Below are 17,809 nucleotides of genomic sequence, written 5' to 3' on the forward strand. Positions count from 1 at the left end.
TCAGTAACAAAGTACTTCTAATTTTTAGAGTTTTCAAGTAACTTTCGCCTACTTGCACTACTTAAGGGGTTATGTTTTTTCAGACTACTTCTACTTCAACAATTTATAAAGCAAGACTACTTTTGATACTTAGGACTTGATGAAGTAGAAAGTAGTTTTGAATATTTTTGCATCACTCTTTCAAGTGAAATTATTGTAATAACCATGCTAAATAGCTCCTCCCAGTTAATGAATATATTTTCGAAAATTGCACCTCTTTGTGAGTACGTAAGTCATTTTGCGTCCATGCACCCTGTAATTCGGAAAGTAACCACCTCCAATTAGTTGCTAATGCTAATATGCGACCACTTGACCAAATCTGCCCTTTGAAATGGTTGCTCGATTGCATTTCAGCCCTTCATTTTCTACTTCCACCTAAACTAATTTCGACGGGTCTTAGAAATCGCCACTTCTACGGGTGTAGAAATTTACAACGATATTAATTCTACTGCTACGTGAATACCATCACCATACCTGAGTGATTCGATTCGTGTCTAGCATTCGAGTATCACCTGTTATGATGTCATAAGAGTATGAATGATGTGAAAAGTAAAATTTTGTACCTTTCTGTTATGCCACAAATAAAATAATGTCAGTTCTACACCACATACATAATGATTAGGGCAAGTTTTTGCTGCACTAAAATCGCGAGAAAGTTGCATATAATTTTAACAAAAGCTGCATTTATAATTTTTGTTGAAATATTAGGGTATGAGATACTCGAAAGGTTCCGTTATATATCTTAGTTCCTGCAGGACTGTGAAATTTGTTACTTCGCCATTGTCTGACGAAACCGCCAAAACTTACATTTTTCCCGGCACACATGAAGAAAATTACGCAATGCAGGAATAATTTTCCCTCCAAAAGCCAAACAGCATAGCGATAACCCCCTCCCCCTAAAATAGGGACGGGCAATATACAGCCTGTAGACCAGGGGTTCTCAACCTGGGGGGCACGCCCCCCTTGGGGGCGCGGACGGCTCTCAGGGGGGGCGCGAGAAATTGACGAAGTCAGTATAGGGGGGGCGCGAGAAATTGACAAAGTCAGTATAAATTGTACGTGTCTGAACATGTCTTTCACATCCATTATGAGATGACGATTAATGAAGACGAAATTTATTCCATATTCAAGAAAGCATGCAAAATACAAACTCTAGCAACCGCGCTCAACGGAGTATAGTCTGATTTCAACGTCATTTGAGCAAATTTTTGAAATTCTTTGGAGATATAGAGAGCAATTACCACGTGTAAGTCATTCATTGCTTCATAGCTTTGACAGTAGCCTGAAGCTTGTCGCGCTGGGTATCTCTTACTAGTAGCTTGCGAACTGCACTGCCTAAGACAGACTTAGATGCAACATAGGTTGCCCGGTTTCGCCCTCAATTAGGCTATAAATCAAGACAATTTAATTATTTTCCAAAACTGATCAAATTTAGCCTGGCAGGACAGAACGACGCCTTTGCTCTCTGTACTCACTACCAGCATCAGGATTAGTCTCAGCTAGGGTGACCTACCTAATTAATGGATGTCTTGTTCAATGTTTTTTTCTTATTTTCAAACAAGTTTGGAGAAATTTGTCAGCAATGTAAAAGACTCAACAACTGGAATGCAGATTCAGAATTGGCGTAAGATATCCCTTAAGTATACTACTAGATCAGGGGTGGGCAGCCTGCGGCCGTAGAAGGGAATTTGAGCGGCCGTCGACGCCTAATTCAATTAGTATGTGTTGGCGGCCGTAGACATGCAAATTGCAATTACGAATTCACTCCCGCATTTTCGAGAGATTTTAATTAATCTTGAAATTTTCTTCACCTTCCACGCAATTCAACAAGACTTCATTTTTCGATTTTAATGCAGTAGCGCCCTTCTTAATCTGATCCGAATGGGAATTGGCAAGAAATAACAATTCGTTCGCGGCCCTGAAAAATTTTCGCGCTCCGCGCGACAATATGCACCTCCCGGCAACTATTCATAACATTGTTACTCGCGATTTTGGTGCGTACCACAGGCCGTTGTGAAAAGTAGAATAGTCCGGTGTTCACCGGGAATGGATATGGACACTTTACCATAATAATTTTGCGTCCAGATCGTTCATTGCGGCTATGCCCTGAATGCCGCCTTACGCTACATAAGCAATCGAAATGCGGCCATGATTATCAAAAACGTTGCCAACTTCTGTATTAGATGATGTGCTCTTTTTGACATGACGATAAAAGCAAGGGGGGTCAGGGGGGGCGCGAGTTTTTTGACCATCTCCAAGGGGGGCGCGTGTCAAAAAAGGTTGAGAACCACTGCTGTAGACAGTTTCCCGTCTTACATGATAATGTGTAGCCATAGTCTGCCGAGATTCCCTACTACTTGCTTAAACGTCAAATTTTAGTGACTGTATGTTACCTGTGTGCGCAGCGTTCGAGAGTGGAGCTTACGCGTAAGTTGCTAAGTTCCTCGAAGCGAGAAGACTTGCATTATCGGCATTTACGATGTACTCAACCCTAATGAGTTGATATCTTGGTAAATTTGGGGTACCAGGCTTATCGAACGCCTTGAAAGCTTTGAAACCGTGTGGTAATTGATGAGAGAGAAGCAGACATGGCGGCGCCTGTATGATAATGCTTTTATCAAATCACATTGTCTTCGACATTACCGGCGAGAAATGGCTTTGAAGTGACATTGCTATCGTTAAAATACATTCCTTGAATACGATTTATAACTTGTATATGTGGATAAATGGGCGAATAATGTATCGATTCAGCGATCCGGCCCGCCGACTGGAGAAGTTGCCCGCCAATACCCTAAAACAAGTCGAATAACACACACCAAACCCTGAAGATCTGCAAACTTGACCCAAGGCATTACGGGAAAACTCACTGTTGGCGACTTTAACAAAATCAATAGCCCGAAAAAGGTGACCCAGTGAAAATGTAATTTTCGGCGGTCTCGCCTGGGCGTTTGTGAAATGAGAAACTATTTCAAATTTAAATGACAGAATTATCAAAGCGATCTATATACATATTGCTCAGGCACGGTCGTGCTTGACAGGGGTAGTTGCTTACAAGTCAGTGTCATAGAAACAGTGAGATGCAGTTAACCCATCATATAGCAGCTCTTTGTTATTCAAATCAAAGAGAATAGAACCATACTAGAAATAGTTTATAGCACGTTTCTAAATCACTTCTTTACATTTTCACGCAATATTTGATAAAAGTTGCAGTAAAAGGTAACTTGCAAAATAGAGAAAATTGCACTATGAAATCCCTCCAAACAGCTTAAACCATCATGAGACATAGATTCTGAGAATCTAGGAAGCTGTAAAAAAAGTTGCAAAAGTTGCAAGGACTTGCCCCAATAATGATAATTTGTATCTTTTTACTATTGCACTTGGCAACAATGCTGCGGCTGATCGCAACTTCACAAAAATGTGCGTACCGTACCTTTGTATTACACGTTCTGGATGCAGTCTTGTGACCTGACGAGATTTTAATGTTACCACGTTGGGAAAAGTATCGAAACTATAATTGTTGTTGATTATACTTTCGCTACTCGAATCTTCACAATTAATACTCGATTCAGATTCAAGTACTGAAATCATTGTGCCCAGTCTTGGTTGAAGCGCAATTTGCACCTTCGTGGGGATTTGTTTCATGTTTGTCTCCTCTTATGAACCCTTGGATAATTCGGGAGAAATAGCAATTACAGGAGCAGTACGTCTGCTTCCAGGTCTGACCAGTACGCAAATCAAAGCCCGCGTTGTTGGAATATCGATGTCGTGCCACCAGACAAATTGGGGATGACAGACCAGCAAGCTTATAAACAACAGGCATGTTCTACTCTGATGCACCTGCCGTTGGAGCATATCTCGGGACCCGCGGAAATATACGTCTTAGCAGTAAGATGAATATTTGATTGTATGTTGTATGCAACACAACTAGTGCTGGGGAAGTACTATGAAGTCGAATCACTGTGATGACTTGGAAAGTTCAAATATGTACCGTGCCAATTTATCATGACTCTTCAATAATTTTACGATAGGTTGACCTGCCATCCTCTGCAATGGACACGTTTGTGCAGTGTCTCGAAATGGGCACGGAAGATGAATTTAACAAGAGCGTCGCCAATGCTGCGTCACGGCTGCCGGAACACAAAAAGTATTTCCATACGATTGCAAAGCGAATATGCGAAGCCAACTTTCAAAAGAAGTAAGTAGCCTATGAATCAATCTGGTTGGAATATGGTTAAAATTTATTTACTTCCCTTATTTGTTCAGAGTTACAAACATCATGTTATACAGCTACAAGGATAACATATACAAACAATTATCATGAATGCTTTTAGTTGCACGGTGATAAGCATTGCAGATTTTAAACCTTGCATTTACAATGCTTTTGGCATCCCAACCCTGCCTTAGTTGAAATTTTATCTTTTCGAGTTTGATAGGTAAGTTCTCTCACGAACGCATGTAGAGAGTGTATATAATGTAAGCCTCCATAAAATCTTTGCACTTTCTTTGATATTGCTGGACACGATGCCTAAATGCATGAATTTTAGGAAATTGCTTATAATTAGGGCAATTTATTTATACCTGAAAAACGGACATTTTTGACCTAAAAAATCAAGATTTTGACATTTTTAAATTTAAAAAACTTCATTTTGACCAAATTTTGACCTAACATATGCAAATTAGGTGTTTTCCCACTTAATGTTAGAATTGTACTACTTATCTTCATTTCTGGTTGGAACTGTCTGTCCTTACGAAGTAGTTTGGCCTGGAAAAACTATTTTGACTCAGAAACTGACAAATTTTTATGTGAACAAACTTTATTTTTACGAAATCTGGCCCTATGAAGAATTCCAGTAGTTGCATCACGTATTATGGTAGAAATAATTAAAATTTGTTGTAGTACAACAAAAGATACTTTCCTACATTCTCGGGTAGATAGTGTCTGTCCTTACTAAGTAGCTTGCCAATAATGGAGAAAGAATTTTCAACAGCAGCAGTTGTTGGCTGACAACAATGTAGTTGTGCGTACACTGCTGGTGACACACTGCGTAGCTTCATTCTGACAATGGTGTCTACATCACAATTTTTCATCATGCGCTTCTTGATATAAGAACCATGCAATGCTCACGCAGTCTTGGTTCAGTTGGGATATTGCGGTGAACACCATGTCAACCTTTTTGTTTTATTTGAATGTTTATGCTTCGTAATGAGCAGACAATGGGCTGTCTACAACAGTAGGCCTATAAAGTAGGCTACAAGCTGTAAAATGTCAGATCAGTTCACCAACAGTGCAAAATCTACGATACAAACGAAATGCAGGTTGCAAAAAATTTTTTGACTTTGTAAAAAATTTTGACATTTTCTGACCTAACACTACAATTTTGACGAAATTTTGACTTTTTTGACATGTCAAAAAAAATCACCCTACTTATAATGTGATCAGAACAAACCCACTTATTTCAGTGTGACCTATTGCCGTTACTGTTATATCCAATACTATTCACAACTGCACTTCAATTTTTCTTATGTGACTTCTGTCATTTCTTCACTGTGGTTTGTTTGAAACACGAGCTATAAATCAAGCATCCATTTCACTGTTTGAAGCATATTGATCCCTGCCAGGATCAACTGTTTACTCGCAACGCCTTCTTGAAAATTATTAAGGCTCTGTTGAAGCTTACGTTTGACTATGTTATCTGCTGTATTCTATCACGTTCATTGTGGAGCATGATATCTGCCTTGTCTCATTTTTAGTCAAAATGCTCTGTATTTTTTCTTTCCGCACAATAAAATCTAATATTAGTCAGAGCGTAGCCTAGTTAACCATACTGGGTGAAAAAATTCTGAGTTTTTCATGAACGATTCGTGGGGTCACGGAATGATTTTGTTGAATTCGACCTATACAATTGCATAGTATATGCATATTGAAATGAGCCCGAATATTTTCGACTGACACTCGTCAAGGGTAATCTTCAGCAACTAGTAGAATTGGAAAGAACATTGTATATCAACCGTTATCAAAATGTTTGCTGCGCACAGTTTATAATGGCTTCCACTGCCAGTTCCTACTAGTGCGTGCACTTGAATGATTGCGATGCGAACATACCAATGTTGCATGAGTTGAGCTTAGGTCAGCCGTTGGAGACGGACAGCTCGGATATTTTTTGTAATTGACTAGTCGCAGTCGAAGTTTCATTGTTGGAGTTTCGACTGGTTTATCCGATTCATATACATTTGGTTGCTCAAATGGTCTTCGCAGTAGGTAGCTTTTGTAGAGAATTTTGTCTCAGCTCCGTTGATGAAAAGAGAAATTTAGTCGTAGATATCATGGAGCATTCGAGTTTTTATAGAGTTAGTGTAGTCGGGATTCTATTCTTTCAAGGGAAATCACTGCGTGGTGTTTGCCTTGGGCAGAGCAAAATAATAACCGCTAATTTTATACTGACAGAATTTACTTTCTTCAAACTAGAAGAACGCGGTGTAGCCTACATTGGATTGATATGATAGACCGTACTTAACCATTTCAACATCCTATCTGCTCATCAGTAGATCGCATTGCGTCTTATGTATGGCGTTATAATAACTTGGGCGGGTGAAAATAATAGAACCCCTGATTGTGATCAGATTATTATGGTGATGACCAGAGGTGGTCAGTAACGAAGTACTTCTACTTTTTTGAAGTACTTCGTCGCGCGCAGTGGATATGGAGTGACCAATATGATCTCACGGAAGTATCGGTGAATATGTTTAGGTAGCGGGTTGCGTGGTTCTGTTCACACCGCATTGTCGCCCATATGAAATATTTCATCACAGGATATATGGCCCATCATAACATTTGAAACTGATGTTTCGCAATCTAGCATTTACTCATCATGTCGTAATCTCGCAGTCTATGGCATGTCCTAATCTGGAAAAGTGGACTCTGACTTTTTTTTAGCTTTAGACCTGATTTAGCATACCGTCTTTAAAACTTTCTGGACCAAAGACATGAAATACATTTTCCGCTTTTAGAAGTAGTATTTATAGTTTTCTTTCAATTCCCAGTATCTGAGTTCTAATTAGTTTCAGTTCTTTTATCTGGAGAACATACATGTTGAAGTATAAAAGCAAGTGTAGAAATGCCTTTAATTTCCGGAAATAAAGCTATACAATATGGCATTTTTACGACCCACCATATTTTTATCAACTTTTACTAACGGCGCAAAGTGTTTACACCGCATCCTATACAACTTCTCCGTATTACTCTTCGACTAAACTACGGGCCATACAATATGTGAGAGGGCGCCATACCATGATATTTCCTGAAACGTGCTGCTCGAGTAACAGAGGATTAGTATCGCTTTTCCACATCAATACTATCATTTTCATCCCATGATGCGGACGAATGCTTATGCTGTCGAAAATTGGATACCTCCTGGTCCTGGTATGCATCAATATGAATCAATTAAGCTCTGCACCTTTCGCATAGCTCAATTTACAGCTTTTGACAATCCATGCGAACGAATTACGATCGTTTTCACAACTGCTTGCTTACTTGAAAATCTACTTCAAGTAGTTTTAGGTTGCCTATTGAAGAACTACTTCTACTCGTACTTGAGTAGATTTTTTTGTGGCAACTTGTAATTCTACTTGAGTAGCTTTCTTGACTACTTTGACCAATGACCACCTCTGCGAATGAATAAGAGCAAGGAAAGGGAAGACAGCCGTATAAAGATCAATTTCACTCAGTGTGGAGGAACGTCCGGCTTCGGGTCGAGGTAGATGCTACATTAACAGAGGTGGTCAATAGCGAAGTACTTGGGTACGGCTTCTTTATCGGTAGGCTGTGGCTTCGATCCCTGGTCAGGTCGGACCAAAGACGCGATTAGTAACACTATGGTATCCATGGCTTCCCCGCTTGGCGATCAGCATTAAACGGGGATGGAGCATAGGGCTGGTGCAAGACTCGGCAAATCCTACAAGGCTATTTCTGCACCTTCCTAGTCCAGCGGCATGTGCACATCATGCACTCGTGCAATGTTCCCTCGAAGCTGCGCAAATGCGCATCATCATCAATGGTTTATTAGCTATTTTTATCAGTTCTATACACCACAAAATGCGATACAATGAAAAGACAGTAAGATGTCGAATCGACTTGGAGTAGTCTATGGAATCAGACACCCACATTGGCCTAGGCGATGTAAAGAGGAGGCATGCACATTGCGCTTGAGGATGCTGGACTGTATTTATTTAGTAGTAATTGCTTGTATTTCGATTTGAATGTGGACATGCTCGTCGACTGTCGGATGGCCGGCGGGATACTGTTTCACACATCAGGTCCGGCATATTTGATAGAGCGATGATCTTTTCGGTCGATCATATGATATTTGGACGACGTGGCCGCGCGTGCGTTGTACTTGTGCGCTTTTATGATTCCGAGGGTAAAAAAGTCATTGAAATATTCGGGGCAACGACCGCAGTGGAACTGATACATAAACTTGGCGATTTCTAGTTTCCGCATATCTTCTGACGCCGAATGCCTTCAGGGTTCAGCAGCGACTTGTTGGATGGGCAGCCAGGCCGGAGCCCTAGCTATGATTCGGAGTACTTTTACTGTAGTTTTTGCAGTGGCTTGAGTGTAGTTTTACTGGCAGCCCCCCAACAGAGGATGCGATAATGTAACTTCGATTGGATTAAGGGACTGAATATGACTCTTCCAGGACATGCTCGAGTCCAGTAAAACCACGAGATATTTGGCATTATCTGTGCTGGAAACGGGCTGACCAGCAGCGATATTAACGGTTAGGTTATTTTTGAATTTACTGTCAGCAATTGGGATTTCGAGGCGTTTATGCCCGTCCACTCATGGACTTTAGGCATTTGGTCACTAGTCAATGCTGAGACGGTGTCTGCGAACATAAAATCTAAGTTGAGCACAAAAAATCCGAAGTGATGACCTTTTTTTAGTCGATACGCACTGTTGTCCAAGGGTCTGCGCAGTGAGTTGGTGAGTGTGCGCAGACCCGTCAAAAATTTGAGGGAACATTGCACTCATGGTAGGCTATGCATATGCTGTGCAGTGTGCATATTATACACAATTGCACAGATCGTGTGTATGTAGGCTATATCATGGGCCGGTATGCCGCAGAAACATCAGGGATTTAAATATACAAAAACGTCCAATTATTCAGTTTCGAAGTAGGCTACCCCAGAAATTTTATTCTACTCGTAGTATTAACCCACAAATTCGGTCTGATCAAAAAGACTACTCCGAGTCATTTCGGCACCATCCTCATTATCGCAATCTAGTGGTATATTTGATTTGATGAGCCTACTCCAGTAAAGGTATATAACTTTTCACTACTTCTACGTCATCATATTTCGTGACACTTAACCTACTTACTATACCAGTGGTCGGGAACCTTTTTCGGCCAAAGAGCCATATTGGCCCAATATTTTCAATTGTGACTCCGAAAGAGCCATACATCTCAATCAACAGTTACGTCACAATTGAGCATGCGTGGCGTATTTGTAGCTATAATTTATAGGATTCGTAATGTGCGCTATATTTTTCTGCCCCCATGAGCAGGTGGAGCCAAACACTGCAGCAGTAGCCTACATACCCACCGTGTGATACGGCATTGACGCGGGGTTAGGGGAGGCAAGTGAGATAGTGCCTCACATGTCGTCAGGGATGAGTTAACGAAAATTGTGAACCCTCCAATCGTTATTGGTATATTCTATCCATGTTTATAAATGACTGGATCTTGAACATTTTCATTCCCAAAATCACGGAATTTACCTATTCATTGTTCGAAAATGAAGCGCGAAAGGAGAGGTAGGGCTCAGATGAGGTTCAGACGGGCCACGCCTCACCTGTGACAGCGCAACTCATCGTAACTAGTAGGGATGGTGTGAACCTCTGAAAGGTTCAGGTTCGTGTGAACGCGAACCTTTTTCAAAGGTTCTGTGTGAACACGAACGTGAACCTCGTGACGTCATGTGACGTCATATTGCTAATTCCAACCCCATCTTCCAATGAAGTGATAGCCTCTATTTATGTACACGATGCCTAGCGAAGACTCGGTCCACATAATGCCACAATGCTGAAGTACATATCGGCGTTTTAAACGTCGCTAAATGTATCAACAGCGGTAATCAAAGGATATAATATTTGCGTAAAATCAATACATTCCGTCGCTTTGCCAACAATTTCGACGAGGGCTTACCAAGGAATATAAGCTTACGCCTTAACGGTCTTAGCCAGACCGGACAATGTGTTCGGAGTCTGAGTATTGTTATATTGATATTGAGCAGAGTGTACAACGGGTTTCAATACTCGCTACCGATACCATAAACAACAACAAGTTATGCAGCAGTAGCAAGCACCTTAATCGCACGGATTTGGTTTTAATGATACAGTAAAGACATGAAGTCAAGATTGACCCCGTACGCCCGTTCGATTTTTTACATCAGAAGACGATATCAATGTCATTGATTGGTTGAATAAGCATCATTCGCTGACTACTTATATCGCTCGCGATGTCGTGTGATTGCGGGTCAAGCTCACAGCAGAGAGTCACTAAATATTCACAAACGGAAAGCTGGTTATTTCGAGAAGATTTTTCCAACAAAGCAACTAAAACTTTTAAGGTTGTCGAGGTGCATGGTGCATGCTCGTTAAGCGTTGATTTTTTATGCTGCCAGCACCATGCATGGAGTGGCCCGCAGTTGAAATGCAATAAATTTGAGCCAAAGATCTTATAATGGAGTGGAAATTTTCAATTTACCAAAAGGTTCACAGTGCAGAACCTACCAAAGTTCTGTTGTGAACGCGAACCTCTAAATTTCCGAGGTTCACACACAGAACGCGAACGTGAACCTCACGTTCACACCATCCCTAGTAACTAGGCTAGAGTTTATAATCGCTGATATAAATCAGATGTAATTGTCGCGCTGATTCTGAAAATCCAAGTATTGCTGATCGACTTCTAAAATATTCGGCGTAACCTAATGTTGCGTTACACACCTACATTTCACGGCGGTGCTAGAAAGCTACTAACCAATCAAGAAAATGGATAGCGTTGTTTTGAATATGAATTTCTAATTGTGAATGTCACTTCTAAGGCATTTTATTTCTCGGCGTATATCAGGAAGACAATGTATATTTGAAAACTGCAACAAAACAAGTATCGCCACGTCAGCTATTCTCCTTCGTTGATCAAGGTACCGTGAAAGCCACAATTTCTAGGCGCGTGATGCCGGACCTGACGTGTTTAGCCTTTGTAGCAGGGGCTCTGTAACAAGAGTAAAGATGAGTCGTGTATCCCATACGGCCGCATTTTAGGATATAGTTCGTAATGAAATTACTGGACGCCAAATGCCCAATTTAAACTGTCCATGTTCATTGTCCATTTACGGTGAGCACCAGACTATCATCATCATCATTGGTTTATTAGCAATTTTATCAGTTCAATACACCACAAAAAATGCGATACAATGAATAGACAGGAAGATGTCGAAGCGACTTGGATTTGTCAATGGAATCAGACACCCACCTTGGCCTAGGCGTAGTAAAGAGGAGGCATGCACACTAAATAAAAGTAAAGAATACAGTATAGAAAAAGAAAGCGACTAGAATAGGGCGGGCGACTAACCTATCCAATATCCATTCATATCGGCTATACGCACCGAAATCGCGAGTGGTCATGTTTTGAATAGATTCCTATAATTCCGACATGGTCGCGATTCAAAATGATTTTTGTCATTAATATTCGTAGTTTCATATTATCAAACATTTATATCCTTTGCCAGCCAATGTGTTCAGATTCCCCGGTAAAGTTGATGGAGGGTATGTTTTCGAAAATTTAGGACAAGTTATAAATGGTGATGTATATATACGGGTGGCCCAATTGTAATAAGTCACTTTGTTATTTCTTGACCTCCCGTCAGGATTGGCGGTATATTGGAAAGATATCGAAATCACCCAAACGCATCATAGAAACCGCTCAGGGGGCGATATGAGGGCGCTGAAGAAAAATGGTGTCGCAGTAGACGGTGCAGTAGGGACATAGTATAAATAACAGCAGTTCTATATATCCGTGAGTTCTCATTGCAAATTAACATTCGATAAAATCTGTAGTCAAACCTCGATTTTTTTATTGTAGTATTACGTCATACTTTGCCAATTCGGTTTTGATCGTTTGAATCGCTTTCTGTATGCTTGTTATTGCGCCGTTAACTCTCGATAAGGGGTACACGAAAAGTCTTCGAGTCAATAAATTCTTTACTGCAATGAATGTAGTTGTGAAAGCAAAACTCAAGTTCAGTACCACCTACCATATTTTCAATTAAATATATTCGTATTTGATAACTACAAAATTAAATCTTCAGAATATTTCTCTATCGTATCATAAAGGATGATAGGTGTTTAGTGTTGTGACCTGCAACCCTACATAAACGTTATAATGAATTGCTTTGTAACATTAATGTTAAAGTCAATAGACCATATGGTATGACCCCATACTCGATGGTTGTTGTGACAACCTTGATTTGATCCTGAATATAGCACATATCGTAGACCCCGCACATACAATTATCATAGCGTCAATTTGGTCGAGTGGTCCTCGGACGCGATTCAAGCTATTTGCTATATTGAAGTCCCTACCCGAAAAGATCGATCGGACTTTCAACTCTTACCCCTTGTATTTCCTACCATTCTTGAAATATGGGGGGCGCCAAACCAGGGTTGTAACCAAGTCACATGGTTCCGAGTCACGAGTCAATCTTTTTTTCGTGGTTTTGACTCGAGTCAAGTCGAGTCATTTTCGATTCATCACCGAGTCGAGTCCGAGTCCAAGTCACTGTTTTAAGGGTCAAGTCCGAGTCATAGTGTTATGACTCGAGTCCGAGTCCAAGTCACAGTATTGAAGTCATGTTCAACTTATGTTTTCAATCCTGCTTGGGTGATATCGAATTCCTTGCTTGCCAAACATGCTTATTTTGCCACTACCAGAGTCTTGGCACATGTTTATTTAGGCAGATAACGGTCAGTTCCTGGCCTCATTTACCGATGCTACAGATAGACGAGACAGGCCGCCAATCTGATAACTTTACTAATCTTAGAACTTCAAATAAAATATGTCTTGTCAGTCTGATACATCACAAATACAAGCATTCAGTTTTTATTACGAGCACATCGACGACAGCTCACTAATAGGTTATAGAGAACCAACGAATTCATGTCTACATACTATCTGATAGAGAACCAACGAATTCACGTCTAGATACCAGCAGATAGAGAATCAACAGATGCATTTTTATGTAGAGGTACAGTTTTTCTTTCACATTATCAGGTGGTTGACAAAAAAACATTCATGCTCAGCTCCCGAAATAGCCGCCGGAGCGTTACTTCAGTGCTGATTTACTGTATCTTAGTTGAATTTGCCCTACATTTACCAAAAATTCTCAAAAAAATTTCAAAATCACAAAAAGGAGGCTACTTCTTAAAATTGTTAGATTGCCTAAAGAACCTAAATTTGGCTCAATTCCAACCAGTAGAAAGCAATGCTTTAATGGATTAATTACAAATAGAGACTTTCGAATTTTACCGGCTATCTCATGATATTGTTAGATTGTGTAAAATTATGATTCATAGCAAATTTGACTCAATTCCGACTAAAAGAAGCGAAGTTATTAGAGTGGAATATTTTGGATATGAAAAATAGTAGGCTTACTACTAGTATGTAATTATATTATATGAAAGAATTTCCCACTAAAAATACTCCATTTATTTTCATATCCAAAATTTTCTCCTCTCATATCATTGATTCTACTTTTTAAGATTAAGCCAGATTCAGTGTTCTTTTTATGCAACATAACAATTTTATCAAGTAGCCACCCAGTAGAATAAAAAAAAAAGAATTTATTTTTGAACAGCCCTATTGTACAAACATTAGCAATTCATTATTACTCACGTGCACAATGCACATACCTAGCAAAACCTCAAATGGACGGAGGGTATTGTATGTTTTCACAGACAGCAGATCAAATCAATGAGTTACACCTCAAAAATACTAAAGTGGAAAGGAGATCCTCAGATATGTTAAAGCGGCATGGCCTTAAAATAAATCCACATCTACTGAATACACGTTCCACTGGTACACTAGATGAAGGAATTGACAAGCATTTTTGAACCACACTGAAGAGCATTGGATACTCATTCTTTCTAGTCGCCCAAAAATGCAAAGAATCATCGCCTTCAAATCTACACATGAGCTCATCAATCTCTTCCAAGTACTTGACCATCTGAGTCACTTCATTGGCTCTAATTGAACTTTGCTTCGATTGTTTGCTTGTATAATTGAAAAGTCTTGACTACTTTGATTGCGGAGGATCTATTACCTCTTCATCACTGGATGATTTTGTACAATGCCTTGATACTATGTACTATTGTCTGTTGGTTTTACGGCGGCATATCTGATATCAAACGAGTGCAACGAAAGCAGTGGTGACAAATAGCGATGTCGGCAGACTTCGTCAGATGCGTTGATCTAACCAGTACGATTCGCAAATTTCTTTTTTTCTTCAAGTCATATAAAATAAGCTGAGTCAATGACTTGGGTCGAGTCATGCGTAATGACTCGAGTACAAGTCGAGTCAATCCAAATATTGACTCGAGTCGAGTCGAGTCATTTTCCCATTTCAAGAAAATGACTCGAGTCAAGTCGAGTCACAAAAAAATCTAACTCGAGTCGAGTCATTACAACCCTGCGCCAAACCCAGGAAATTTTTGAAAGGGGACGCTGGAGGAAAAAAGGTCAAGAACCACTGGCCTAGGCGAAGTAAAGAAGAGGCATGCACACTGAATGAAAAGTATTGGAGTATTTGGTTGTTATAAGATTTAAAGTAATCTAGGCTATAATCTAGGCTATATACCCATCCAAGAAACAAAATGACAAAGGCCGGAACAAACGAAGATGTCATCTTGCTGAGACTGAAAAAGATGGAGAGTAAACTGGATAATACGCTCGCTGAAGTCAAAGTGTTAAAGGAAGAAAACAAGGAACTGCGCAACATCATCTCAGAACTGCAGACTACAGCTGAAGATATCAAAAAATCTGGTTCTGCCGTAGAAGAACTGCGAGAAGAGATAGAATCTTGCAAGACTGGTATGGAATTCATGAATGCAGAATTTGAGGACACCAAAAAAAATCTAGAACTCGCCTCACAAGAATCCATGCTCAACGAACACGACAAATTTGAGTCAACTATGAGATTCCTGAACAAAAAAATATCTGACCTAGAACGCACCAACGACAACCTGGAGCAGCAATCTCGAAACAACAACCTGGAATTTCATGGTGTTCCCCACTCCGAAAAAGAAAATCTGCCTGAAACTATCATGAAAATAGCTAACGCCTTGAAAGCTGAGATTACTGCGCCACAGATTGTGCAGTGTTATAGAGTGCGCTTCAGAAATAAGGACAAAACAGGACCCGTTATAGCCAAATTCTCTTCAGAGCAACCAAAAAAAGAATTCCTCAAAGTGAAAAAGGCCAAAAGGGATATCAAGGACTTTGGTGTAGAAGGAATGAAACAACTCTTCCTAAACGAAAATTTAACAAATTACAGAAGAGATGTTTTCTTTGAAGCGCGAGCTGCGAAACAAAAAAAAAGCTTCAAATACCTCTGGACTGCAAATGGAAATATCTACATGAAAAAGAATGATGGTGCACCCAGAATCCACATTGAGTCAAAGGATGACCTCGATAAACTCCAATAGAAACTGCTATACTGCTCTCTCACTGCAAACGCAACCCACACTAAAAAATGGCTCAAAACTTTTTCAACGTGAGCAACTGCAGATCTATCAATTCAACGAATAGTAGTGGTATCCCATCATCTCAAGGAATTTTACTTGCACACTTAAACACAAGATCCCTCCAAGCTCATCTAGATGAAATTCCCCCCCTGTTTGAAATGTTCAATTGCTCACCAACCATCATCGGAATCTCTGAGACCAAGTTGAAAGAACATCCAACGACTAATGTTAACCTGACAGGTTTCAACTTTTTACACTCGCCATCTAAAACGAACGCTGGAGGTGTTGGACTATACATCAACGAAGGTCTGAGATATGACATGATGCCGGACGTAAAATTTGAAACCGAAGGCGTAGAATATATATTTGTCAGAGTACATGTACAAAAAGCTCTCACAGTGGCAGTCATCTACAAACACCCAGGAACAAAGCAAGCGAATTTTCTTGACGAATTCTCAAATATTCTGGAAACGCTAACGGCAGCTAACGAACAAATATTTATTATGGGAGACATAAATATTGATTTGCTGAAGACCACCAACTTTAACACAAGGTACCGTGAAATGCTTGATTCTTATGGAATAGCTCAGATAATTACTGAACCCACAAGAATAGCTGATCAATCCAAAACTCTACTAGATCACTTCTACTGCAACACTCATCAATATCACCTGTCCCCTTTTGTGCTCCAACACAGTATGACTGATCACTATCCCATCATCTGCCACATGAAATTGGCCCTGCCACATTGTGCTAAAGAATTTGAATCTCGAACGCCCTTAAACCCACGCGGTATAGAGGAGTATATTGAAATTGTCAGCAATACCTTCAACAACTACAAAATTCCTCCACTCACAACTGACAACTACAACTGCCATTTTGAAAAATTTATTGAGGAACTGCGGGCAGCCCTCGACACATCTTTCCCAATTAGGAAAGTCAACCGCAATGCAAGGCGCTTGAAATCGAAACCCTGGATTGGTCATGACATACTTGTTGCGATCAAAACAAGGGATTGGATGCATAAGCACTACTATCTGCAAGGCACCATCGAAGGCAAAAAAGTGTACAAAAAATATGCAAACCAAGTGACGCATATGAAAGAAAATGCCAAAAAAGCATACTTCCAAAAAAGATTCGAAGAGTGCTCCAAAGATCCCAAGAACATATGGAAAACCATTGGAGAAATTATCAACCTAACTAAAGGTAATGCTCCCAAGTGTACTGATGACATCGAGCTACTCGAGAATGGCAGCATCATCAAAGACCAGCTTGCAGTAGCAGAAAAGTTCAATCAGTATTTTTGCAACATTGGTCCGGATCTTGCAGCTTCAATACCAAACTCCTCCGATGACTTTCTCTCGTACTTGAGTCCTGGCCCTCAGAAATCCATTTTTCTTGAGCCGACAAGTGAAGGAGAAGTTGCGATCGTATTATCTGAAATGAAAAGTAACAAAGCAGTAGGACCCGATCTCATCCCAACTCACTTTCTGAAGCTAGTCTTTAATATTATTGGTGATGTTATATGCATTTTCTTTAATGAGTCGATACGTCTAGGCATTTTCCCAGATGCACTGAAAACTGCCAGAGTAATGCCAGTGTTTAAGAAAGGCTGTAAAAAGCTAATTTCTAACTACCGACCAATATCTGTTTTGCCAAATCTTGCCACGGTTTTTGAGAAACTGATTGACTGCCGACTTAAGAACTTTTTTGAATTGAATGCAGTACTGTCTCCGACCCAGCATGGATTCAGATCCAACCACAACACCAACCATGCAATACTATCAATTGTAACGGACTATTACAAAACCATCAAGCAAAAAGAAAGTGGCTGCAGCATTTTTATCGATCTCCGCAAAGCTTTCGACACAGTTAACCACAGAATCTTAAGATACAAGCTAGAACACTATGGAATCAGGGGTATTGCAGCAACTCTACTTGAAAGCTACCTGGCAAACCGCAAACAATATG

General features: G+C 40.1%; 2 protein-coding genes across 3 annotated transcripts in view; both read left to right on the forward strand.

Moving 5' to 3' along the window:
- LOC145449522 (hsp90 co-chaperone Cdc37-like) overlaps window positions 1-17,809 on the forward strand; it is a 148,494-nt gene that overhangs the window by 22,465 nt on the left and 108,220 nt on the right. The window contains exon 1 of one of the 2 annotated variants that reach the window (XM_080327911.1): window positions 14,902-14,922. The exons of the other annotated variant lie outside the window; for it this stretch is intronic. The gene's annotated coding sequence lies outside the window, so the exon portion shown is untranslated. Of the gene's footprint in view, window positions 1-14,901; window positions 14,923-17,809 lie in introns of those variants that run through there. 2 annotated transcript variants of the gene reach the window in all.
- Window positions 3,781-4,500, forward strand: LOC145449533 (eIF-2-alpha kinase GCN2-like). Its single transcript, XM_080327923.1, has 3 exons — window positions 3,781-3,924; window positions 4,068-4,234; window positions 4,303-4,500. The coding sequence occupies exons 1-3, from the start codon at window positions 3,826-3,828 to the stop codon at window positions 4,358-4,360; spliced, it is 324 nt and encodes a 107-aa protein (XP_080184049.1). The 5' UTR covers window positions 3,781-3,825; the 3' UTR covers window positions 4,361-4,500.

Source organism: Botryllus schlosseri, chromosome 11, assembly GCF_051294905.1.
Source record: "Botryllus schlosseri isolate E-star chromosome 11, Bs_hap1, whole genome shotgun sequence".
NCBI classification, from domain to species: domain Eukaryota; kingdom Metazoa; phylum Chordata; class Ascidiacea; order Stolidobranchia; family Styelidae; genus Botryllus; species Botryllus schlosseri.

Coding starts and splice junctions, on each gene's coding strand:
- LOC145449533 (XM_080327923.1), top strand. CDS start 3,826: ATGACAGACCAGCAAGCTTATAAACAACAGGCATGTTCTACTCTGATG. Junction 3,925..4,067: donor CGGAAATATACGTCTTAGCA/GTAAGATGAATA, acceptor ATTTTACGATAG/GTTGACCTGCCATCCTCTGC. Junction 4,235..4,302: donor GAAGCCAACTTTCAAAAGAA/GTAAGTAGCCTA, acceptor TTATTTGTTCAG/AGTTACAAACATCATGTTAT.